This window comes from Piliocolobus tephrosceles, chromosome X (genome assembly GCF_002776525.5).
Source record: "Piliocolobus tephrosceles isolate RC106 chromosome X, ASM277652v3, whole genome shotgun sequence".
Classification (NCBI taxonomy): Eukaryota; Metazoa; Chordata; class Mammalia; order Primates; family Cercopithecidae; genus Piliocolobus; species Piliocolobus tephrosceles.
In genome coordinates, this window is record NC_045455.1 from 80,576,104 (window position 1) to 80,602,722 (window position 26,619).

A 26,619-nucleotide genomic window follows, 5' to 3' on the forward strand; every position below is an offset into this window, starting at 1 on the left:
TTGCCCACTTTTTGATGGGGTTGTTTGTTTTTTTCTTGTAAATTTGTCTGAGTTCTTTGTAGATTCTGGATATCAGCCCTTTGTCAGATGAGTAGATTGCAAAAATTTTCTCCCATTCTGTATGTTGCCTGTTCACTCTGATGGTAGTTTCTTTTGCTGTGCAGAAGCTCTTTAGTTTGATGAGATCCCATTTGTCAATTTTGGCTTTTGTTGCCATTGCTTTTGGTGTTTTAGACATGAAGTCCTTGCCCATGCCTATGTCCTGAATGGTAGTACCTAGGTTTTCTTCTAGGGTTTTTATGGTATTAGGTCTAACATTTAAGTCTCTAATCCATCTTGAATTTATTTTCGTATAATGAGTAAGGAAAGGATCCAGTTTCAGCTTTCTACTTATGGCTAGCCAATTTTCCCAGCACCATTTATTAAATAGGGAATCCTTTCCCCATTTCTTGTTTCTCTCAGGTTTGTCAAAGATCAGATGGCTGTAGATGTGTGGTATTATTTCTGAGGACTCTGTTCTGTTCCATTGGTCTATATCTCTGTTTTGGTACTAGTACCATGCTGTTTTGGTTACTGTAGCCTTGTAGTATAGTTTGAAGTCAGGTAGCGTGATGCCTCCAGCTTTGTTCTTTTGACTTAGGATTGTCTTGGCAATGCGGGCTCTTTTTTGGTTCCATATGAACTTTAAAGCAGTTTTTTCCAATTCTGTGAAGAAACTCATTGGTAGCTTGATGGGGATGGCATTGAATCTATAAATAACCTTGGGCAATATGGCCATTTTCATGATACTGATTCTTCCTATCCATGAGCATGGTATGTTCTTCCATTTGTTAGTGTCCTCTTTTATTTCACTGAGCAGTGGTTTGTAGTTCTCCTTGAAGAGGTCCTTTACATCCCTTGTAAGTTGGATTCCTAGGTATTTTATTCTCTCTGAAGCAATTGTGAATGGAAGTTCATTCATGATTTGGCTCTCTGTTTGTCTGTTACTGGTGTATAAGAATGCTTGTGATTTTTGCACATTAATTTTGTATCCTGAGACTTTGCTGAAGTTGCTTATCAGCTTAAGGAGATTTTGGGCTGAGACAATGGGGTTTTCTAAATATACAATCATGTCATCTGCAAAGAGGGACAATTTGACTTCTTCTTTTCCTAACTGAATACCCTTGATTTCTTTCTCTTGCCTGATTGCCCTAGCCAGAACTTCCAACACTATGTTGAATAGGAGTGGTGAGAGAGGGCATCCCTGTCTTGTGCCAGTTTTCAAAGGGAATTTTTCCAGTTTTTGCCCATTCAGTATGATATTGGCTGTGGGTTTGTCATAAATAGCTCTTATTATTTTGAGGTACGTTCCATCAATACCGAATTCATTGCGCGAGCGTTTTTAGCATGAAGGGCTGTTGAATTTTGTCAAAAGCCTTTTCTGCATCTATTGAGATAATCGTGTGGTTCTTGTCTTTGGTTCTGTTGATATGCTGGATTACGTTTATTGATTTGCGAATGTTGAACCAGCCTTGCATCCCAGGGATGAAGCCCACTTGATCATGGTGGATAAGCTTTTTGATGTGCTGCTGAATCCGGTTTGCCAGTATTTTATTGAGGATTTTTGCATTGATGTTCATCAGGGATATTGGTCTAAAATTCTCTTTTTTTGTTGTGTCTCTGCCAGGCTTTGGTATCAGGATGATGTTGGCCTCATAAAATGAGTTAGGGAGGATTCCCTCTTTTTCTATTGATTGGAATAGTTTCAGAAGGAATGGTACCAGCTCCTCCTTGTACCTCTGGTAGAATTCAGCTGTGAATCCATCTGGTCCTGGACTTTTTTTGGTTGGTAGGCTATTAATTATTGCCTCAATTTCAGAGCCTGCTATTGGTCTATTTAGGGATGCAACTTCTTCCTGGTTTAGTTTTGGAGGAGTGTAAGTGTCCAGGAAATTATCCATTTCTTCTAGATTTTCCAGTTTATTTGCATAGAGGTGTTTATAGTATTCTCTGATGGTAGTTTGTATTTCTGTGGGGTCGGTGGTGATATCCCCTTTATCATTTTTTATTGCGTCTATTTGATTCTTCTCTCTTTTCTTCTTTATTAGTCTTGCTAGTGGTCTGTCCATTTTGTTGATCTTTTCAAAAAACCAACTCCTGGATTCATTGATTTTTTGGAGGGTTTTTTGTGTCTCTATCTCCTTCAGTTCTGCTCTGATCTTAGTTATTTCTTGCCTTCTGCTAGCTTTTGAATGTGTTTGCTCTTGCCTCTCTAGTTGTTTTAATTGTGATGTTAGAGTGTCAATTTGAGATCTTTCCAGCTTTCTCTTGTGGGCATTTAGTGCTATAAATTTCCCTCTACACACTGCTTTAAATGTGTCCCAGAGATTCTGGTATGTTGTATCTTTGTTCTCATTGGTTTCAAAGAACATCTTTATTTCTGCCTTCATTTCGTTATGTACCCAGTAGTCATTCAGGAGCAGGTTGTTCAGTTTCCATGTAGTTGAGCGGTTTTGATTGAGTTTCTTAGTCCTGAGTTCTAGTTTGATTGCACTGTGGTCAGAGAGACAGTTTGTTATAATTTCTGTTCTTTTACATTTGCTGAGGAGTGTTTTACTTCCAATTATGTGGTCAATTTTGGAATAAGTGCGATGTGGTGCTGAGAAGAATGTATATTCTGTTGATTTGGGGTGGAGAGTTCTATAGATGTCTATTAGGTCCACTTGGTGCAGAGATGAGTTCAATTCCTGGATATCCTTGTTAACTTTCTGTCTCATTGATCTGTCTAATGTTGACAGTGGAGTGTTGAAGTCTCCCATTATTATTGTATGGGAGTCTAAGTCTCTTTGTAAGTCTCTAAAAACTTGCTTTATGAATCTGGGTGCTCCTGTATTGGGTGCATATATACTTAGGATAGTTAGCTCTTCCTGTTGAATTGATCCCTTTACCATTATGTAATGGCCTTCTTTGTCTCTTTTGATCTTTGATGGTTTAAAGTCTGTTTTATCAGAGACTAGTATTGCAACCCCTGCTTTTTTTTGTTCTCCATTTGCTTGGGAGATCTTCCTCCATCCCTTTATTTTGAGCCTATGTATGTCTCTGCATGTGAGTTGGGTCTCCTGAATACAGCAGACTGATGGGTCTTGACTCTATCCAGTTTGCCAGTCTGTGTCTTTTAATTGGAGCATTTAGTCCATTTACATTTAAGGTTAATATTGTTATGTGTGAACTTGATCCTGCCATTATGATATTAACTGGTTATTTTGCTCGTTAGTTGATGCAGTTTCTTCCTAGCCTCGATGGTCTTTACATTTTGGCATGTTTTTTGCAATGGCTGGTACCGGTTTTTCCTTTCCATGTTTAGGGCTTCCTTTAGGGTCTCTTGTAAGGCAGGCCTGGTGGTGACAAAATCTCTAAGCATTTGCTTATCTGTAAAGGATTTTATTTCTCCTTCACTTATGAAACTTAGTTTGGCTGGATATGAAATTCTGGGTTTAAAATTCTTTTAAGAATGTTGAATATTGGTCCCCACTCTCTTCTGGCTTGTAGGGTTTCTGCCAAGAGGTCTGCTGTTAGTCTGATGGGCTTCCCTTTGTGGGTAACCCGACCTTTCTCTCTGGCTGCCCTTAAGATTTTTTCCTTCATTTCAACTTTGGTGGATCTGGCAATTACGTGTCTTGGAGTTGCTCTTCTGGAGGAGTATCTTTGTGGCGTTCTCTGTATTTCCTGAATTTGAATGTTGGCCTGCCCTACTAGGTTGGGGAAGTTCTCCTGGATGATATCCTGAAGAGTGTTTTCCAACTTGGTTCCATTTTCCCCCTCACTTTCAGGCACCCCAATCAGACGTAGATTTGGTCTTTTTACATAATGCCATACTTCTTGCAGGCTTTGTTCATTTCTTTTTCTTCTTTTTTCTTTTGGTTTCTCTTCTTGCTTCGTTTCATTCATTTGATCCTCAATCGCTGATACTCTTTCTTCCAGTTGATGGAGTCGGTTACTGAAGCTTGTGCATTTGTCACGTATTTCTCGTGTCATGGTTTTCATCTCTGTCATTTTGTTTATGACCTTCTCTGCATCAATTATTCTAGCTGGCAATTCTTCCAGTCTTTTCTCAAGATTTTTAGTTTCTTTGTGCTGGGTACGTAATTCCTCCTGTAGCTCTGAGAAGTTTGATGGACTGAAGCCTTCTTCTCTCATCTCATCAAAGTCATTCTCTGACCAGCTTCCATCCGTTGCTGGCAATGAGCTGCGCTCCTTTGCAGGGGCAGATGTGCTCTTATTTTTTGAATTTCCAGCTTTTCTGCCCTGCTTTTTCCCCATCTTTGTGGTTTTATCTGCCTCTGGTCTTTGATCATGGTGACGTACTGATGGGGTTTTGGTATAGGTGTCCTTCCTGTTTGATAGTTTTCCTTCTAACAGTCAGGACCCTCAGCTGCAGGTCTGTTGGAGATTGCTTGAGGTCCACTCCAGACCCTGTTTGCCTGGGTATCAGCAGCAGAGGTTGCAGAAGATAGAATATTGCTGAACAGCGAGTGTACCTGTCTGATTCTTGCTTTGGAAGCTTCCTCTCAGGGGTGTACTCCACCCTGTGAGGTGTGGGGTGTCAGACTGCCTCTAGTGGGGGATGTCTCCCAGTTAGGCTACTCAGGGGTCAGGGACTTGAGCAGGCAGTCTGTCCCTTCTCAGATCTCAACCTCCGTGTGGGGAGATCCACTGCTCTCTTCAAAGCTGTCAGAGTCGTTTGTGTCTGGAAAGGTTTCTGCTGCTTTTGTTGTTGTTGTTGTTTAGCTGTGCCCTGTCCCCAGAGGTGGAGTCTACAGAGACAGGCAGGTTTCCTTGAGCTGCTGTGAGCTCCACCCAGTTGGAGCTTCCCAGCGGCTCTGTTTACCTACTTAAGCCTCAGCAATGGCGGGTGCCCCTCCCCCAGCCTTGCTGCTGCCTTGCAGTTAGATTGCAGACTGCTGTGCTAGCAATGAGGGAGGCTCCGTGGCCGTGGGACCCTCCTGGCCAGGTGTGGGATACAATCTCCTGGTGTGCCCGTTTGCTCAAAGTACAGTATTGGGGTGGGAGTCACCCGATTTTCCAGGTGTTGTGTGTCTCAGTTCCCCTGGGTAGGAAAAGGGACTCCCTTCCCCCTTGCGCTTCCCAGGTGAGGCGATGCCTTGCCCTGCTTCAGCTCTCCCTGGTCAGGCTGCAGCAGCTGATCAGCACCAATTGTCCTGCACTCCCGAGTGAGATGACCCCAGTACCTCAGTTGAAAATGCAGAAATCACCAGTCTTCTGTGTCGCTCGCACTGGTAGTTGGAGACTGGAGCTGTTCCTATTCGGCCATCTTGCTCCGCCCCTCCTTTTTTTTTTTAAAAATTTAAGTTCTGGGGTACATGTGCACAACATGCAGGTTTGTTACATAGGTATACATGTGCCATGTTGGTTTGCTGCACCCATCAACTTGTCATTTACATTAAGTATTCCTCCTAATGTTCTCCCTCTCTTAGCCTTTAAAAATCTTTCTGATTCCTTATATTTTAAATAATACTGAGCTGTTAGAGAACATTTTAGGCTGAAAGAAGATACAGTTTGGAATTATTTGCCTTATTTATAACCAACTTAAATGACCTCCAAAAATATCAAGAAACAATTGCTTTAATACCAAAAAGTTCTTAGATGTCATACTATGATTTATACAGCTCCTTGATAATTTGGTATTATTAGCAAATTAATCTTGTAGAAAAATTAACTATCTTATGAAAAATAACTATACATGAATATGTGGATAGTATCCATGAAAATTTATTCTTTTTTATTAACATACCAATTAATGGATCCATTTCAATGGGAAGATGGTGGGCTTGATCCAAGGAGTATCCTGGAGCTCCTCTGAGGCCTAAAGATTAAAAAAAGAGAGAAAAACATAAAATTCTCAGAAAGAAGGAATTTCCTAATGGGCAGTGTTTGATGATGATTTTACAAAATGCATATTTGCTTAAAAATTATTTGGTAAATTTTTCTGATTCAGTTTACTATTGCGTCTCTGTAGACAGCTTTACAAAACAATCACAACTGGGACTTCAGGTTTCCACTTATGATGTAGAAGGCTGGAAAGAGTTTTGTTTCTGTTCTAATGATGAGAAAAAGCTGGGTAAATAGAAGATCGTAACATTTATTGAACCCATCAGAAAGCTAAGGTTACTGAGCAATCAATCAGCCTAGAAATCAATGAAAGAGCTAAGCTTCCAAGCACGGATGGGTATGAGCCTGGGCTCACCTGGGGCAGGACAGAGGAAGCTGGGGCTCCCATCCAAGGGGGCCTTTTTTTCAACATATGACAAGTAAATTGAAGGTGTAAAATTGGGCCACACCTAAAATCTTAATCTCACTAAAAGCTACTTTCAGAGGATTAATGTTTAGGGCTTGATGAAGTTCATTAGTCATAGTTTTTTCACACATGATTATATAATATATACAACGCTTTTGAACAATTTTAAATAATTTAGTCCTTTATAGTTTTTCTCAATGCAAAACATTTCTAGAGCCTGTCTCCTGATAATAATATAGTCATAAATTTTCCTTAAGATATTTGCTGCCTATCTCTGATTGAATGGAAGTAGCATTACCTTATGTTGATAATATCACCAATAACCTTAAAATAGGTGCACTTAGAAACTCTTAGGAGATAAAGCTATGATACAAATCACTGTATTTTTTAGAGCAATGTAGAGGTCAGTGGAATGGAAAGATTCCGGTTATTTCGGCATGGCTCAGCTACTCAACGCTGGAGACAGGGGGAGTCCTCGGCTTCCTGGGAGATCTCAAGTGGTGAATTGGGCCAACTAAATCTTTTGGTCACATCCACTTCTGCCCTGGTTAAGGATCAATATGTCTAAATGGTTTTTTTTTCCCCCCAAGATGAAGTCTCACTCTGTTGCCCAGGCTGGAGTGCAGTGGCGCGATAGCTCACTGAAACCTCTGCCACCCGGGTTCAAGCGATTCTCCTGCCTCAGCCTCCCGAGTAGCTGGGATTACAGGTGCCTGCCACTGTGCTTGGCTAATTTTTGTAGTTTTAGTAGAGATGGGGTTTCACCATCTTGGCCAGGCTGGTCTTGAAGTCCTGCAATATGTCTAAATGTTTGCCACAGCATTGTGTCGCTTCAAGATGTATTGGCTGGTACTTTCAGGAGTGACTTTGGAGAAACACATGTGAAATACGAAATCATTGGAGAATTTAGATTTTGTCTTTTTGCAAAGATTCTAAGCTCTGCAAAAACAGTGCTGGTGCTTGTTTTATTTATTGCTGTATATACAGTGCTTAGGATTACTTGACACATAATAGTCATTCAAATATTTGCTTGTAAATTACTGATAAAGAGGAAAGAGGATTTGAAGCCAGCATACAGAAACCCATATTCAAACTCACTTCTGTTTGATATAGGAAAAATTAGGGTGCATTTTTTTGGCAGTTAGGCAATAGCTGAATAGAGTAGGAGGACCTGAATTATTGGCAGAACTGCTTCAATCTGTCAAATATTTATTGAGTACTTAACTATGATCCAAGCATCCTATGAGGCACTAACATACAGCAGAAATGAAGGAGACAGATAGGAGTCACTTAGTTGGGTTTGACAATTATTTATTTCTTCTGCTGTTTTTTGTAGATAATGTGGACTATGAGCTCATCCCAGCACACTTTTTTACCTTCATTGTAGCTTTCAAGAAATCTTTAGTAAGCAATTTGCTCAGGCACACATACCTACTGTGTTGTGCCATCTGTTCACTGCAAACAGTCGGCTGCAAGTCACTGTCACCACTGCGGGGATGGTCAAGTGGGGCAGGGTGTTGGCTGCCACATGGGTTACTGGAGAATTTGAAGGGAACTTCAGCACCATTATCACATCCTGTTGCATCTGATCTTTAAACATGAGTGGACTCTGTGGAAGGAAACACTGTTGAATAGAAAGGGAAGAGAACAGAGGAAGACAAAAGGAATAACACAGTTAGTGAAAGGCCTAGTGAGAATGAGGTTAAACAGACAAGGCTAGCACGAGCACACACAAGGAGGAAAGGCCACGTACACTTTTTTTCTTTTTTTGAGACCGTGTCTCGCTCTGTGGTCCGGGCTGGAGTGCAGTGGCGGGATCTCGGCTCACTGCAAACTCCGCCTCCCGGGTTCACGCCATTCTCCTGCCTTAGCCTCCCAAGTAGCTGGGGCTACAGGCGCCTGCCAGCACGCCCGGCTAATTTTTTGTATTTTTAGTAGAGATGGGGTTTCACCGTGTTAGCCAGGATGGTCTGGATCTCCTGACCTCGTGATCCGCCCGCAAAATGCTGGGATTACAGGCGTGAGCTACCACGCCCATCCCACCTAAACTTTCATACTGGTGAATGTCTGCCCCAAATCGAGCAGCTTTGACTTGGGGATGGCACAGAGACTAGAGAATAAGAATTATGTGAAGTCACTAAAACAGGGACACAGAATCATTAAAGACCAGCCACAATTCAAGTATCACCACAATGCAATGTGAAAAGTTAGCTCACAGACACACCCACACGATGTAACACAGTTATTCAATGCAGCTTAAAAATCATTGTGGTGGGAAAGTCAGTCAAATCAGTGACTCACATTTTTTACATGAAATATAAAGTGAATTGACTAATACTTTCATTTCTATCTGGTTGATCTGGGGTCATGACTACAGTCTAAATAATTAAAATATAATAGCCTCCATAAAGCAGCCGAGTGCTTCCCTGGCACAGTGTTCCCCAGGTTCTGCTCTGGCACTGACTGTTTATGGTTGAAGTCTTGTTTCTCCCTTCTAGGCTGGGAGCTTATGGAGGGCCATTGCTTTTTCTTTCTTTTTTTAAAAATTATTTTAAGTTCCAGGATATATGTGCAGGACATGCAGGTTGTTACATAGGTAAACAAGAGTGATGGTGATTTGCTGCACAGATCAACCCATCACCTTGGTAGTAAGCCCCGCATATATTACCTATTCTTGATGCTCCCCTCCTGCCACCCCCACCCCCATGACAGGCCCCAGTGGGTGTTGTTCCCCATCATGTGTCCACGTGCTTTCTTCTTTCTGTTTTTAGCCTCTGTTTTGTAAACATCTAGCATATGACTTGACAGAAAGTAGATACTATAAGTCCTACAAAACACTACAAATACCACCATATTAAAAACATAAAGTAGGGAGGTTGGAAATAACCATGATTTAGCTTTCATACATGTTTCATGATGGTTTGCAGTATATATGAATTCTCTGCTAGATGAACTTAGAAAGCTTAGATTTTCTTTATAAACAGTTTCATGCCAATTCAGTCTCTAACAACTTCCCCTAGGAAAGTAATGAATTCTGACTGGGCATATCTCCAGGATAAATATTTTTATTATTATTATTAAACACAGAAAACTAACACGGGAATAAAACTCTTCTGCCAAAGCATTTCATAAAATAAAGTGTTAGAGATATCCTCCTGGACAGTTTATTAAAAGGGGTGAGGCTCCAAGGCCACATCTCTGTGTCTACAATGTGGCTGAGGGTTTATATGGCAACAGCCTGAGCTTGGTGCAAACCTTTCTGTTAAGTCACACAGAAGGACCAACTGCAGTCAAAAGAGTTCATTAGTGACTAACCAAGGGGGATGAAGCTGTCTGGCTGAGCTGTTGTAGGAAGGTTTAAAAAAAAAAAAAAAGAGTTTAAACACACACCAGCCATGGCGGCTTATGCCTGTATTCCCAGCACTTTGGGAGACTGAGGGTCCCCAGGAGTTCAAGACCAGCCTGGGAAACATAGCGAAACCCAATCTCTACAAAAAATTTTAAAAAATTAGCCAGACATGGTGGCACACACCTGTAGTCCCAGCTACTAAAAGGCTGGGGAAGAAAGATTGTGTGAGCCCAGGAGTTTTTGAGGCTGCAGTGAGCCACGATCATGCCACTATATTCTAGCCTGTGTAACAGAGTGAGACCCTATCTTAAAAAAAGGTTTAAAACAAATGCATTTAGGTCAGGTGCAGTGGCTCACACCTGCAATCCCAGCATTTTGGGAGGCCGAGGCGGGCAGATCACGAGATCAGGAGTTTGAGACCAGCCTGACCAACATGGTGAAACCCTGTCTTTACTAAAAATACAAAAATTAGCCAGGGGTGGTGGTGTACACCTGTAATCCAAGTTACTCAGGAGGCTGAGGCAAGACAATTGCTTGAACTTGGGAGGCGAAGGTTGCAGTAAGCCGAGATTGCGTCACTGCACTCTAGCCTGGGTGACAGAGTGAGACTCTGTCTTTAAAAAAAAAAAAAAAAGCATTTAAGTGTTGCCCAAAAGTTAGACTACTGATTTCTTGAAAGGTTACAGAAAGTATCTGTGACCGTATCTCCAGTGCTTAGCATCAGATCTGACACACAGAAAAGGCTCACAAAAAATTCGTTAAATGACAGAGTAAATGAAAGGTGTGATTAATACTTCCATCACGAAATAACAGCTTATACATTTGTTTACACACATATTATGGACCATATTCCAGAGCTCTTTACTCTGAAATTAGAGTACTTGTTGTCTTGAAGTTCATCTTGTGAACACATTTTTACCTTCAAGTATTTTTTACTCCAGTAAAAAAAATAGTGAAAAATGGGTTTAAAAAATAAATTCTAAAGAAATTGCTCATAAAAATTTTACCTTTTTCAAATTACTTAAAGAAGAAAATGTTTACTATTTGCTAATAATCTGTAATGAAACTTTTTTTTTAATGGAAATGGACTTTTAATTCAGATCAAAATGAAAAGAATATGACTCCCTTAGAAAAGGGGGAATAAGAGGTTTAACCAGTAGCTAATTATGATGATGTCAGCTAACATTTATTAAGAACTTATTGTATGACAGGTGCTGGTCTAAGTGCTACACAGTATTGAATCATTGAATTCTCAGTAGTAGGTACTATTTTTACCTCTATTTTACGGATGCTGAAATGCAAACACAGAGAGGTTAAATACCTTGCCCAAGTCATTTACTAGCTAGTGCAGAGATGGTGTCTGGCTCTGGGGCCCTTACTCTTAACCACTCTGTTCAACAACTTCTCTGCAATAACCATAAATTACCTTTATATTTCTTTCCTTTTCTTCAAATGAACTACTTCCCCTACTGTATCTTGCCCTGAAATTTGGCAATATCATATTGTGTCTGCAATATATTTTTCACTGTAATTTACAAATACAGTCTAATTCTGGTGTCAGTGTGTGTCTCTATGCCTGTGTGTGCATGAATGAGTTTATGTAGAGGCAGACATAGAGAAGATGGCTATTTTTTTGAATGCAAAAGTGGGATCGCTTAAGTAAGACTTAAAGGTAGATTTACACTCCCTTCTTGGTCTCTCTCTAGGGTATTAGTTTGTACTTAGGCTGAAGAGGTAACCGATAAATCGAGAAGCCTTTTAAAATATGCTGTTAAAATCACTATTTTAATTGCTCTATTCCCAGGTACAAAGGAAAGAAAAGAAATCTCAACATGCTGATATGTCTTACCAGGTGCATGGCAGAGCTCCGAGGCGGATGTGGCTCAATAAGCAACTGAGATGGCGTCTGTCCAAAGTTCTGTATCTGTGCCTCCATGGCCTGCAGGGGAAGGAAGGTGATTGTCATAATCAATATACATCAAAGACAGAGGCCAACACACTCTTTGACAATGCAAGTGTATCCCAAGTCAGCCATGAAAAAAAGTCCAGAAAATTCAGCGGGTGCTCTTTTCTCAGGGTGCAGAACCATCCAAGTGTTAGTATTTTGTAGACAAGCTTTGCTTCTCCTTCCAAACATGCTTCAGTTAACCCAGTCACTATTCTTATTTCCAGAAGCTGGGGTTAAATGTGGAAAAGCTAACCTGTGAATACATGCATGCAGCTAAAGACCAAAGAACACTTTCCACACTAAATACAACACATATACCTTAATAAAGTCCTTTGTAAGAAGGAACGTATGGGGGTCTCTAATGAAATAAGTTTCTGGAATCTTAACAGGGAAAAAAAGAATGAGACATAAAGCCTACCAATTATACGAAATAAAATTCAGAAAGTTATAGGCTCCAATTAATTCAGAGGACAATCATTAGAACACCAAGATTTTATAGAGTAATTAAATATAACAAAACTTTCATTACAAAAATATATTTTAGCTTTCTATGCTATTTTAAGATGAATTCTGGAATATTATTTTTAAGATATAAATTCATTTTCTCAAATTTTTTCCCTGAAATTTGAGAGAGAACTCACCCAAAAAAGAAAGAAATCTTTCTGTATCTTGAGCTACACACTATTTCATTAAAGCCTATGTAGCTGGAAATGAGATTTTATAGCTTCCAATGAATAAAAATAATTTTAGCCCTCAAACTGGACTGTACAATATACCTTTCTTGTGTGTGTCAAAGAGATAGTCTTAAAAGACACTTAAGTATTTCCTCTATACATAAATTCTATAGGCAAAATCTTTCAATATATTAAGCTAGACTAACAAAAATATTTTTCTGAAATATTATATGTAATTTATGTCAACAAGGAGAAGCATGATATTTACTATGATCATTACTCTGCTGCCATGCTAATTTTTTCCCTAAATTGTATGCAATTCGGTTGCACATAAAAGTGAAATATGAAAATCATACCTAGGTGCTTGTAGAAACACAGGCACAGGTAAGTTGGTAGATGGGTCTTCACATAGCACCACCACTAATCTCATTGCTATCTACAATTCTAATTTATAAAGTACTTAAATTTAAAAATCTGTCCTCCTACACTGCATTTCAAGAAAATGTTTATCAATAAAAATGTGAACCTGCAAATTTATTAGCAATATTAAAGGTGAATGCATCATTATCATCTGCCATATTTTAGCCATCGCGTAAATGGGACTTTGGTTCTTTTGTCTGCAGAGGCAATGGGATGAATTATTAAATCTCTTGAAGTGCTGTCCAATTTTTATGTATACATTTATTTGCATGGTGTCCACACATAAGTAAAGTGTGGCTATTTAACTAAATTTTATTCACATATGATGCATTTACATCCTACTTTTTTTTCCCCAATGCAAGATTTATGATTATAAAAGGGGAACAGACCATTTCTGGTTAGGTTCACATTTTTAATAACAAACTCTTGAGAATTATTTGGGAAACAAAAGTGGTAATTTTATTGTTAATGCTGCCCTGGTTAGCAAATGTCTAATACCTAGCTTCATATATCATTAAACAGCTAAATGTCTCTCTAACAACAGATACTGCTACTCCTGTTTTGACTTCCCAAAAAAAGGACTCAAGTGGGAGTGAGGAGTCAGGGGTAAAATTAAACATGTTTTAATCTCTTAGATCAGTGTCTTGCACTTAGTAGGCAGCCTTTAAATGTTTATTGAAGGAATGAGTCAACAAACATGCTTTGCTTGACTCTAGTTTTGTTTCTTAAAGGAAAGTATTAAAATGTTCTAGAAAATGTTATGAAATGGATAACATTTCTAGAAATCTTCTGTGCAGTTATCTTCAGTGAGTCCCAACTCTGACCTTTTTGGACTAAGGCAGAGTATATATGCATGTATATTTAAAAGAGCTCCCCAATCAGGCATCAGGATAAAGACGAGATTGTGACTAACCTTATCCTTTCATTAAGATAGTCAGTTCTCAACACTGAACGTTTATTTCTTTTGAGACTATACTGACTCCCTCTTCCTTGTGATCTACTTTGCATGCCTTCATGACCCAAAGGATTTCAGTCCAGTATTTACCTTTTAGCTATCTGGTAATCCTGCCTTCCAGTAATTCCTTACCCTCTGATTTAAAAATCTACAGATCTTTCTGATCCTGAAAAGCATGCTGTCTCCTTTAAGTTCTACTTCTTGTCATTACCAAAACATTTGAGGGGGAAGTGAACGCCTACTGTCTTTCTTCACCTGCTCCCCATGCAAGATTTTCTGTCCTTTCCCACTTTCAGGGAGTCATCAATGACTTTCTTGTCAAGTGTGCAGGTCCTGTGCTTGGGAGGGCTGCCTGGTGACATGCAGAACCCATTCTGCAACCCATGAATTGTTACAATGAAGTAGTTGTTCTGAGAGCTACTCCCTATGTAGGAGAAAATCCTCCCCAATGCTAACCTTGGGCAGGGATCTAAATCCTTCACCTCCCAGACTCCCTAAATCATAATGAATGCCCTGCATATTCTCACAGCACATTTTTCTCCTCTACTATAGATTTTATCACACAATTATTTATGTATGTCTGTTTGTTCAGAGTGAATGTCTGCAGGTCAGCACTGTGACTTAGTCTTAACAGAGGCTCTAAAAATATTTGCTGAATATAGAAGTAGGGCATTTGTATAAAACTGAAACCTAGTCTAGAGAAAGAAAAGCACTTCCGAATTTTTTACTTCTTTTACAATTCAATACCACAAAGACAATTAACAGACATTTGTTGAATGCTTACTCTATGCCAAGGGATACAAAATCAGATACCAGACTGCCCTCAGGAAGTCAGCAGCCCCCAAAATAAAGATGATGAGTGTGTCAGCATACATGGTAGGGAGCAGGACCACAGGGGAGACAAGCCCAGGCTGCCCTGGGAGCCCAGATGACTGACAGAGGGGAAGGGGAATAGGTTCTTAGGAAAAACGACAGAGCTCAGGTTTGAAGATTAAGTAAGAATTAACTTGTCAACAGCATGAAAAGGTTTTCTGCCATATAGAAATTTTCCCTTAAAAATTTCCAAATCTTTGAAGCTAAACAACAACAACAACAACAAAAAACTACTGGAACTGTGAGATGAATTCCTTCTATATTATCCAGAAATGTCATTTAAAAAATTCTACACATATCTATTTCTCTATACATTGGTCTGCAAGGGTCAGAGAGAGTTAATGTTAACTTGATTCACAAAACATGTATTTGTTGAGTACCTACTACATACTAGATTCCATTCTAGATATTAATGATACTGGTCAAATGAAACAAATAAAGATTTCTGCCCTCAAAGAGCTTACATTCAGCCCAAAGTCACACACCGGCATCCCATGGGCTAGATTCAGCTCCCAGACAGTTTCTATTTGAGCCCAAATTTACAGGTCAGTAAATGGTATACAATAAATTGGACTTTTTGGCTTCTCTTAAAAAATTAGCAGATCAGGCAGTACCACATCAGCATTCCTGCACAACTGCCCTTTTGTAATGCCCACCACTCACGTGACCTGGGCACTGCCATGGCTTGTGTCACTCATCTATTCCCTGTCTGATTCTTATATGCTTTGGGCTTTGTGAATCCTTTTAAAATATAATAATTAAAACTTTAATTTGTATTACAAGATATCAATTGCTTTGTATTATCTGTTGTACTTTCCAGTAAACACATAATGAGTTAACATCGAACACATGAGCTCATGAGCATGTATAATGTATATGGAAAAAGACTAAAACTTTGGAAATGTCAGTCTAACTTCATTAAACCTATGTTATCCATTAGTAGAAGCTCCATTATTTTATGTACTATTAATAAGTAAAATATGCTATCAATTAAACTATGTTCTATGATTGATTGATTGTAAGACACATGATTTTGGAGTGTTGTGATATGAAAATTGTGTGCATCTTAGAATCAATACATCATAGTAACTTTTTACTTAAATAAACAGTGGTATCATGAGTCTTACATATTTCATACAAAACTAGTATAGGTAATAGGCTTAAACCACTAGATTTTTTAAAACAAATGTGGCTAACAAAACCTTTGATGTTTTACAACTATGAAAGACCATGCATCCCTTGGTAGACACCACTTTGGTAGAATAACATGAAAATATAGAGTTGCTTGTACTTAAATAATATTCTTTCTTAATGTTATTAAGAAATCACTGATTTTAGTATCTTGCAGTTAAGCTTATTATGTGCATTCACTTTTATTTATTTATTCAAATTTCTCATTTTTTAAGGTTTAAAAGTGTATAAGGTACACTAATCTTAAGTGTATAGCTTGATGAATGTATATATGTATGTTTATACATTTTTTCAGTTCTTCTAACCACCACCTAGATTAAGACAGAGGACTTTGGAATGGAACTGGAAGGTTCCATATCTTGGTCTGGGTGGTGGTTACATGAGAGAATACATAGATAGTGGTAACCTTGTGTACCTCCCCAGCCAATTATTCCCCCTACCTAGCCCCATCACCCTGTCAAGTTAATAACTATTTTGATGTTTATCATCGATTACTTTTTATTCTTGAGTTTTTGATAAATTGAGTTATACACTACATATTTTCTGTTTTTGCTTTTTTTGATCAACATAATGTCTGCAAGATTCAACCTTGTATGTATCAGTAGTTTGTTCTTTTTTTTTTTTTTTTTTTTTTTTGCTGTATAGTATTCCCCTGTATTAACCTACCACAATCTATCAATTCTCCTGTTGATGGATATTTGGGTTGTTAACAGTTTCAGGTTATTATGAATAAAGTTGCTTAGAAGATTCTTGTACATGTCTTTTGATGGAGGTTAGCAGCCAGTTTTTGGAGGGTCTATAGCTAGATATGGGAGTGCTGAGTAATAGGGTAGGAGTAAGTTTAGTTTTACTGTCAAACTGTTTCTCCAAAATGGTTTTGTGTCTTTTCTGTATTTGTGAACCCAAAATGTAATGCTTGAAGCTGTAAATAAAGTAATGATTTACACTGTGTGGTCTTTTAGGGTACTGATAAATTATTAATAAAACTTGTATATATCAAAACTCAATTGTCTCATAAAATAATTATAGTTAGTATTTCTTTACCTGGAATTGTTAAAGTAGAAATAAAAATTAAGTTAAAGAGTGTTAAATTTTAATTGTTATATGGATTCTTACTTATTGTAAAAATTGTTTCGCTATTTATTGAAACGACATCATGCGCTTAGCATTTATTTTTCTCTCAAGCTAAGACCCACCAAGAAACAGGTAGGTTGAACGCCTTGAGGAAGCCCTAAAACATGGAATTTTGTAGGTATAGGCAGAGAAGTAGAGATGAGTGTGAACTGAGTTATACACAAACAAACTAAGTAAATCTGAACAGTATACATAATTTTCAGATTGCAAACACATATATGACACATAACTCAGTTTTACCTGCTTATCTGTAAACAGAGCTCTCATTAAGGAAAAGTTTCTATTAGGGACACTTTCCCTTTTGTCCTCTTCCTACTTTCTGATTCTTCCTGATTCTTCCTGATTATCCCATTCCTTAGTCTGGTGAGGCTCTCCTTTTATACAATTCTGCGGGACCCACCTACTAAGTTACAAAATTATGACATCTTCATTGGAGTCTCCTTTTTTCTTACTTAACAAGTTCTCTTGAGTCTTTCTTCTTTCTCATAGGTCAGGGCCACTATGCATGGGTATGGCACAAAGGGGCATGTGTGTTAGCTATGATGTGACATATGCCTTATTCCTTTGACCTCTGTTTTTTCTTGCTTAATTGTTTTCTTTCCTTTTTGGCTTTTCTTCCAAGAAAGTTCTACCTCCTCTATGAATAAACATACATACCTGGAATTAAATCATCAGCAGAGGAAATCGATAAATACACTGTGTGACTGTGTGCTCACGTGTTGTACATTTGCTTATTAATATAAAAGACTTCCTACTAAGGTAAAATTAAAAGTGGCAAACAAGTAAGCCAGAATTCAGAAGCCATACCTTCTCTGGTGTGTGGTAGGTAAAAACTTTGGTTAATCTTGTCTTTTCCACATTGCAGGTAGATTTAACCTATTTACATTTTTCTCCATAGAACGATTACAACTGTTTTGTTGTTGTTGTTGTTGTTGTTTTGGTAAATGTAGTTCAGTATTATCTTTCGGATGAAATGCCATCAGGTCTACATAGTCATGACAAACAGCACGAAGGAGCTAATAACATAGGCTCTCAAATGAGCTATTCATCCATCTCCCTGGTCTGTATAAACTTTTAAATTGTTTTCCAGAAAAATCAGCATTTTATAAAGTACTATAGGATATGCTACCCACAATGCAAAATATCAACTACATCCAAATACCAGTAAATTCACTAACAATTTTCAGAAAATTCAAGAAAAAAGTAGTAAAAGTGGTTGCTTGAGAAAACAGAAAAAGATTTTCAAAGTTTCCTTAGCATTTTGTTTATCTCACTGTATAGCTCTTACTTACAAGGCTTTTAATACATAAAATTACTCTTTTTTAAACCAAAAAATACAAGTTTGACACAAAATAAAAAAATACACATGACTGATACCATCTTTCTGTTCCACCTGCAATTCTACCAATGCCAGATAGGAAAAAAATAAAAACAATGGAATTTTAAGTCTGAAATGATAAAAGGAAAGGTTACTTAATGGCAGACTATATTTTAACTGATAAGCTTTTGCTCCTGGTTTATTGTTGTAATAAAACAAGATCATATAAAGCATTACTTTTTAATGCTGGAAAAACAGGAGCAAAATAAATCAAGCAAATAATATCCGTACTTTGTTATTTCTTGCTTTATAAATATTAAACTATATAAAACATTAAAATGCTATTTTATATTCAACTGCTTCTAGTTTTTCATAGAAACCACAAAATAGAAGAATAAATATTTTTCCTTTTGTTTTAACCATCAACTGCATTAAGGCTAAACCTATCCCGGCAAAATTACTAGAATATTTTAAGCAAATATTTGGTAATCTGAGTAAAAAGGGACCACATTTGCCTTAATTAGTAGATGCTATTGGACAATATTTGAGGGAGGGATTCTGATTTGTCCAGTTACCTGCCTGAATTCTTGGTTTCTTTCTTTTCGCGTAAATCGAAGCAGAATGATGTGACCTACCCTCTTGCTGATCCCTGCTTCCTCCCTGGCATGTTGAATTATAATAGTGATACTACATAATTCACTTAACAAATGAATGTGAAAAAGTAAGCACCATTTCCTCCAGAAAGAAAATGCTCCATCCAGAATATTTTCTGTCCAAATCAGGTCAATGACATCAATGACAAGCTCACTCAATTTTTCCACTTAAAATAAGTATAAGTCAACTCAGGTAGGAAGAGTGAGTGCATGTTAATGTAGCTGATTGTGGCTGCCCAAGCCTGGAAGCCTTAAATAAGCCTTCTTAGCTTAGAGACAGGAACAACCCAGGGGGAACAGACGGGTGAGCTGGACACCTTCCTTGGCTCTGGAAGATGCGCCTCCATAGACCTGTGCTCCCTTGCTCTCTACCTTCCCGGGGGGTTCAGCCAATGACACAGCTCAGGAGTGGAGACAGGATTATATGGCCCCTCTCTGCCAAGTCCCGTTTTGGCAGTGCCTGGCCGGTACTCCTCTACCTAAGGCCACGGCTCTTGTTGGATAAGCACTTTTCTTGCCAGATTCTGGGAACGGCTCTCTTTCCTTGTCACTTTCCCTTGTTCATCCACTTTACCATGTCTATACCTTTGTAAACAGAACCATTATTAAATGTTCTTCATTATCCTTTAAAAAAAAACAGTTAGTTGTGGTAGAATATATATAACACAGAATTTACCATCTTAACCATTTTTAAGAATACAGTTCAGTAGTGTTAAGTACACTTACACAATTGTGTAACCAATCTCCAGAACTCTTTTCATCTTCTAAAACGAAAATGCTATATTTATTAAACAAAAACTCGCCACTCCCTCTGTCCCCGGGAGTCACTATTCCACTGTCTTTCTCTCTGATTTTGACTAGTTAAGATACTTCATAGAAGTGGAATCATACAGGATTTGTCTTTTTGTTACTAGCTTTTTTCACTTAGTATTAATGTCCTCAAGGTTCATCCATGTTGTAGCATGTGTCAGAATTTCCTTCCTTTTTAAGGTTGACTAGTAATGCATTACACACACATACACCACCCCACATTTTGTTTATCCATTCATCCATCCATGGACACTTGGGTTGCTTTCAACTTTTTTTTTTTTTTCTTTTTTGAGACAGAGTCTCGCTCTGTCACCCAGGCTGGAGTGCAGTGGCGCAATCTCAGCTCACTGCAACCTTCGCCTCCCGGGTTCAAGTGATTCTCCTGCCTCAGTCTCCCTAGTAGCTGCGACTATAGGTGCCCGCCACCATGCCCAGCTAATTTTTGTATTTTTAGTAGAGACACGGTTTCACCATATTGGCCAAGTTGGTCTCAAACCCCTGACCTTGTGATCTGCCTGCCTCGGCCTCCCAAAGTGCTGGGATTACAGGTGTGAGCCACCGTGCCTGGCCTCAAGTTTTGACTAACGTGAAAAATGCTCCTATGGACAAAGGCATACAAATGTCTCTTTGAAACCCTTCTCTCAATTCTTTCGGATATATACCCAGAAGTAGAATTTGCTGGGTCATAGGGAATTCTATTTTTAAGTTTTGAAGGATTGCCATATCGCTTTTCCTAGCAGCTATACCAGTGGTAGCATTTTATATTCCTACCAGTAGTGCACAAAGTTTCCAGTTTCTCTACATCCTCACTAACACTTGTTATTTTCTATTTTGGTAGTAGCTAACCTAACGGGTGTGAGGTGGTATTTCACTGTAGCTTTGATTTGCACTTCCCTAATGATGAATGATCCTGGCATATACTTGCTGGTCATGTGTATGTTTCTTTGCAGTCTTCATTATCGCTTTGAAAGGTAATGTGCTGAGATCCTGACTGATACAAATAGGACTGTTATTCAGGCACAACAAATGAGAGCAATGCTGGTTAAGTTTTGCTACATATTGGGGTAGGAATGACCAAAAAAATGATTCTATCCAAGGCAGGGGGCATTTTCGTTGAGGATTTTAAATATTTCAGAGATAGATATTGTAAGCGTATAGGAAAGGCTGTAGAGTCTCACTGAAATAAATATTCGTTGATACTCAGGAAGAGAACTGAAATACTCTTTTCTAGATGACTTAGGGATTGGCCTACCTGGGAGCAAAGATTTTAGCAGATGATTGCTTAAGGATTCTTCCAGGTTTCTGGTTCTTTGCCCACTTTGGGGTTAATCATTAAATAGTACCTAAGCAGAGGACTCAACCCACAAATCCTTTACCATAGGTGAGAAGAATCAGTATGACATCCCTGCCAAATTTTCCCTGGTTGAATAAGTTTATATAAACTAAACTCTATGCTGGCTGATTCAGGAGGTGAAGGAGGAGGAAAACAAGTTGAGCGGGAGGTGGTGGTGTAGGAGCAGGAATGAGAGAGAAGTGGGGGCCTTTATAAGTTCACTGGAAATGTCTAATCATGGAAAAATATTTTTTTAAAAAGCTGAGATAGATTTGTTTGGTATGTCAAATGACATTGAGACACAGGTTTACCAGGTGCTGGTATAAATATTCCAAATTGAAATCATATACTTTTAGTATACTAAAGTGGGAATAAAATATTATTGGATGTATTCAGCAGAACAAAATATTATTCTTGATTTTGACATAAATGGGCAACAGTAATTTAGATATACTATATTGAAACTACAAATGGCTTTAAATAGGCTCATTATCAATATGTTTAAAATGTTTAAAAATGAGTTCTAAACACCTAACTGAAATGCCTAGGTACTTAGATTGAGTAATATCTATTTCAACAAATTGAAGCATGCAATATGTTTTGAATAACTGTTAATTTATGCTGAGGTAACAACTGTGTAATAGAAGTGAAATCTATGTTAATAGAAGATGAGGAAATCCCTTCCAGCTATTTCTATTATAAACAGCAGGCTGCAATTTTCACCCTTCTTCCCTTGAGTAAAATATGGCTTTAGATGCTTGTGAAAGTACTTGCTGTTAATTTCTGAAAATCAATAATTAGCACTTCCCAACACCACACAATAAAAATAACACAAAGCGGAGAAAGAAGCACAAGTCACATAAATGACATACATCCAACTTTGACTAGCTGCATTATTTATGCTTTTCTAGTGGATGATTGATGACCATAGCCTAGCGAAGGACTGCAGTAATTATGAGGAGGTAAGATAGACCTAAATTAAAGATTTATTCACTAATCAAAATTAAATGTGTATCATTAATTTCCTTGATACCAATTTCTATATTAAAACCTTATTCATCAAACCTTTGCAATGCAAGCCTTATGGCTCTCAATGCAAATCTTTGCAGTGAGAAACACATAACAAATATATTTGAAAATATATCCTTATTGGTTTTAGGAATCATGGTATTTTTCGTGTTCCCAAAATGATCCTTTAGCTTTAAAGAACACCAACTATGTATTTTCACTCCAATAATTAAAATGTAGGGGTTTTCTTTCCATTTGAATTTGGCTTTTGAATCTGTTAAAATTTTCATCCCAGTAAAACATCCAGTAATTACAGGGGGAAATTAAGATGGTTTTAAGAAATCTTTATCAACCACTCTGTGATCATTTGTTGCAATCACTTCTCAGAATAACTGCCCAGGAAAAGAACCCTGGACATCCCCCACAGGAAGACAATTAGGCATCACGGCGTTTGTAAATGGATGACCTCGTGCTACAACTCATTCGCACAGACCAGGCAAGCAGCGTTGATACTCCTTGTCATATCAAAGAGAGTCAGAAATGGGGGGACGAAAGGCTGAGTGATAAAGGAGTCAATGAGAGAATAAAGAATAATAGAAAGAATTCAAGAAGGCAGTGATTGTACAGGTCCTCAATGTTGTCATTATGGGCCTTTAAATTATCCTTCATTTACATCGTCAGGATGAAAAAGTGTGTTAATTTCTTTTCCTACACATTTTATGAATTCATCTTCTCAGAAAAGCCAGCATTGCAGCTGTTTTGGTTAAAGACACATCTGTCTTCTGGTTCTTGACAGCCTTATCATGTCAACTCTCTGTAGTAGTAAGGAATATTTCAGCAAGAAAATAAAGTAAAAACTGAAGTAATCTAGCCTACTTCCTATGGGCATATTTTCACCATAGCAAATCCAAAGGGAGGTGGTGTTATTCCTGTCAGATTGAGAAAAAGATAGAAAAAGAAACTATAAGCTAAGAAAACCAAGAAATATTAACAGAAAATTAGACTAAAAATGCCACATTTTTACAACTGCTGGTAATATTACAAACTACTTAATATTTATATATTTCCAGCAAAAAAATGTGTATATCTATAAATATTGCAATGGCTCGTCTGTTCTAATAGCTGCCAGCAAAACAGCCCTTTATGATAGGCTTATGTGCATACCTCTCACCGTTAAAAAGAAGCCATTTAAATAATTTTCAGTTTGGCAATGTCAACTACAGAATGATGACAAGTATTATGACAAGCTCAGAACTTAGTATCTTGTTAATAACTTGCCTGGTATATGCTTACAGCTTCTGTTGAAATACTGACTCCATTTTTTTCCCTTGCTGAACCAGTACAACTTTAATGCCAGTAATAGTGATGCTAATTCATGTGATAATATGAACAGAAAACTAATGACACTAAAGTAAAACTTTTTTTTTTTTTAGAGGGAGTCTCACACTGTTGTCCAGACTGGAGTGCAGTGGCTCACTGCAAGCTGCACCTCCTGCGTTCACACCATTCTTCTGCCTCAGCCTCTCCAGTAGCTGGGACTACAGGTGCCAGCCACCACGCCCAGCTAATATTTTGTATTTTTAGTAGAGTTGGGGTTTCACCGTGTTAGCCAGGATGGTCTCAATCTCCTGACCTCATGATCTGCCCACCTCGACCTCCCCAAGTGCTGGGATTATAGGCATGAGCCACAGCGCCTGCCCTAATGTAAAACTTTTAAAAATATAAAGGATATAAATGCTAATACTAATTTAGATCAAGAAAGAATGTTACAGGCAGTAAGTGGGCTGCAATTAGGCCATCTTTATAAAATTTTGGAGACAGTATGGAAAATAAATTTTAAAACCACAATTGCTTGTTTTTACTAAATAATATTAAAAACAAATTAACTTATTTTCTCTTTTGCTAACATCTTTTTTTTTCATTAAATTGATAGTTTTGGTGTCATATATAAAGAAATTATTAAAACAAAAGTTCTTCTAAGATACTTCATTTAATTATGCCTTTAGGTAATAATGCCTGTGTAGTGCTTTATAGTTTAAAGTATTTTTTTCTCCTATGAATTAGGTATCATCTCTGTCATCACTTTTTAGTGATTTTTAGGTGAGAAAATACAGGTACATAAAATTTAACTGGTTCTTTAATGTCTTTAATGTCACTCAAATACTAATGGTTGAGCTGTGACACAACTTAATAACCTCATTCCCATCTTTCTATCCATTTTTGTTGCCTATGGCATACAATATAATCATACTCTGAGGCAGACAGGTTTGAATAATTTTGTCTATAATCACAAGTGTAATAATTTATTAAAACAATTTTAGAATAAAGTATTTTTCACTTATTTTATAAAAGTACAGTAAAAAATTCTGTGGTCTTCACGTAATAGTAACTACTAATCAATTACTAACTACAACATGACCCCATACTACCTTTGGAAGCCTCAAAGACTAATAAAATTATATTTTTCTGAGAAGTGACGAGATCAAATGATCAACAAAAGGGATAAGTTTTCTTAAAATCATTTAAATTTTCCCTATATGATTACTGAAAGTTTTACTGAGTTGAAAGTTGTAACAAATTCAAAAGCATAAATCAAATACAGAAAAACCTTTACAGTCTGAAAAAGCAAAATACCTTAACTTACAATTTTAAGAATCACTTTGAAGCAAGAAGAATATTATCCTAAAATGAATAAAATTAAGTGTATGTTTTGTTATTTTTCAATTGCTAGAAAATAATGCGGTTAAAGAAGCCTTGACTCAAGAACCAGGATACCTGACCTAGGTCCTGACTCTGATGTCACATAGCTAGATGTCTTGAAAAATATAATTTTATTTATTTATTTATTGAGATGGAGTCTCGTTCTGTCACCCAGGCTGGAATGCAGGGCAGTGGCATGATCTCAGCTCACTGCAACCTCCACCTCCCAGTTTCAAGTGATTCTCCTGCCTCAGCCTCCCGAGTATCTGGGATTACAGGCACAGGCCACCATGCCCGGCTAATTTTTGTATTTTTAGTAGAGATGGGTTTCACCATATTGGTCAGGCTGGTCTTGAACTCCTGACCTTGTGATCCACCCACCTTGGCCTCCCAAAGTGTGGGGATTACAGGCGTGAGTCATCGCACCCAGCTGAAAACATTATTTAATAAGACTGCTAGGCTAGATTAATGGTTTTTAATTGGGAATGTGTGTGCAATTCCCAGATAATTTTTTTTTTCAAAATAAGACTTGCTTGAAGCCTTTCCCTGGATATTTTGAGATGCCCATGGGATAGGGAGGATAGAGTGGATGGGGAATTAGATGGGTATGGCATGTGTATTTAAAAGTAGTACAGGGGGGCTGTGCACAGTGGCTCATGTCTGTAATCCCAGCACTTTGGTAGGCTGAGGCAGGTGGATTACCTGAGGTCAGGAGTTCAAGAACATCCTGGCCAACATGGTGAAATGCTGTCTCCACTAAAAATACAAAAATTAACCAGGTGTGGTTGTGGGTGCCTATGATCTCAGCTACTTGGGAGGCTGAGGTGGGAGAATTGCTTGAACCTGGGAGGTGGAGGTTGCAGTAAGCCAAGATTGCACTGCTACACTTTAGCCTGGGTGACAGAGCGAGGCTCCGTCTCTGGGGAAAATTAAAAAAAAAAATAGTACAGGGGGAGTGGTGAGATTTTGATGAAATAGTTTTAAATTTTTGAAATTGGGTGATAGGTTCATGGAGGTTCATTATACCATTCTCTGTACTTTTGTAGAAAAAGAAAAAAAAAAAAGCTTTCGAAATGATTCTAATACACCTTTAGTACAGCAGTGCTTCTTGTTTTCTTTTCTTGAGAAAGAGTCTTGCTCTGTCACCCAGGCTGAAGTGCTGTGGCGCGATCTCAGCTCATGAGCAGTGCTGCTTAAAATGTGGCACATATACACCATGGAATACTATGCAGCCATAAAAAAGGATGAATTTGCGTCCTTTGTTGGGACATGGATGCAGCTGGAAACCATCATTCTTAGCAAACTATCACAAGAACAGAAAACCAAACACCGCATGTTCTCACTCACAGGTGGGAACTGAACAATGAGATCACTTGGACTCGGGAAGGGGAACATCACACACCGGGGTCTATCATGGGGAGGGGGGAGGGGGGAGGGAATGCGTTGGGAGTTACACCTGATATAAATGATGAATTGATGGGTGCTGACGAGTTGATGGGTGCAGCACACCAACATGGCACAAGTATACATATGTAACAAACCTGCACGTTATGCACATGTACCCTAGAACTTAAAGTATAATAATAATAAAAAAAAGGTTAATGTCTCAAATAAGTTGCCTGGGGATCTCATTAACCGTATTTAGTAGGCTGGGTAAGCCTGAGAGGCTGAAGTTCTAGCAAGTCCCCAGGTGATGCTGATTCTGCTAGGTTATGGACCACATTTGAGCATCAAGGTGTTAAAAAACCATGGGACTAAATGATTACCAACCAGAATATTCTCTTTCCTAAGCAGGTCATAGGATGAAGTTTCTTGGTCATCATTTAGTTAGTAAAAATATAAATCAAATCCTATAGTTTTTATTAATATATAAAAATGGATAAGAAAAAATATTCTTTATAATTCTTGGAAAACACTGCTCAAATAGTACAGCTCATCTATGAAAAAAGTGCATAGAA

At 38.0% G+C, this 26,619-nt stretch overlaps 1 protein-coding gene across 2 annotated transcripts in view; it reads right to left on the minus strand.

Annotated features, from left to right (window-relative positions):
* NBEA (neurobeachin) overlaps nucleotides 1-26,619 on the minus strand; it is a 743,995-nt gene that overhangs the window by 21,067 nt on the left and 696,309 nt on the right. Inside the window, exons 50-52 of one of the 2 annotated variants that reach the window (XM_023208811.1) lie at nucleotides 11,494-11,583; nucleotides 7,727-7,919; nucleotides 5,792-5,863 (exon numbers count right to left, since the gene is read on the minus strand). In XM_023208811.1, the coding sequence (XP_023064579.1) occupies nucleotides 5,792-5,863; nucleotides 7,727-7,919; nucleotides 11,494-11,583 (355 nt within the window). The remainder of the gene's footprint in view (nucleotides 1-5,791; nucleotides 5,864-7,726; nucleotides 7,920-11,493; nucleotides 11,584-26,619) is intronic. The other variant, XM_023208812.1, reaches the window with a different exon arrangement.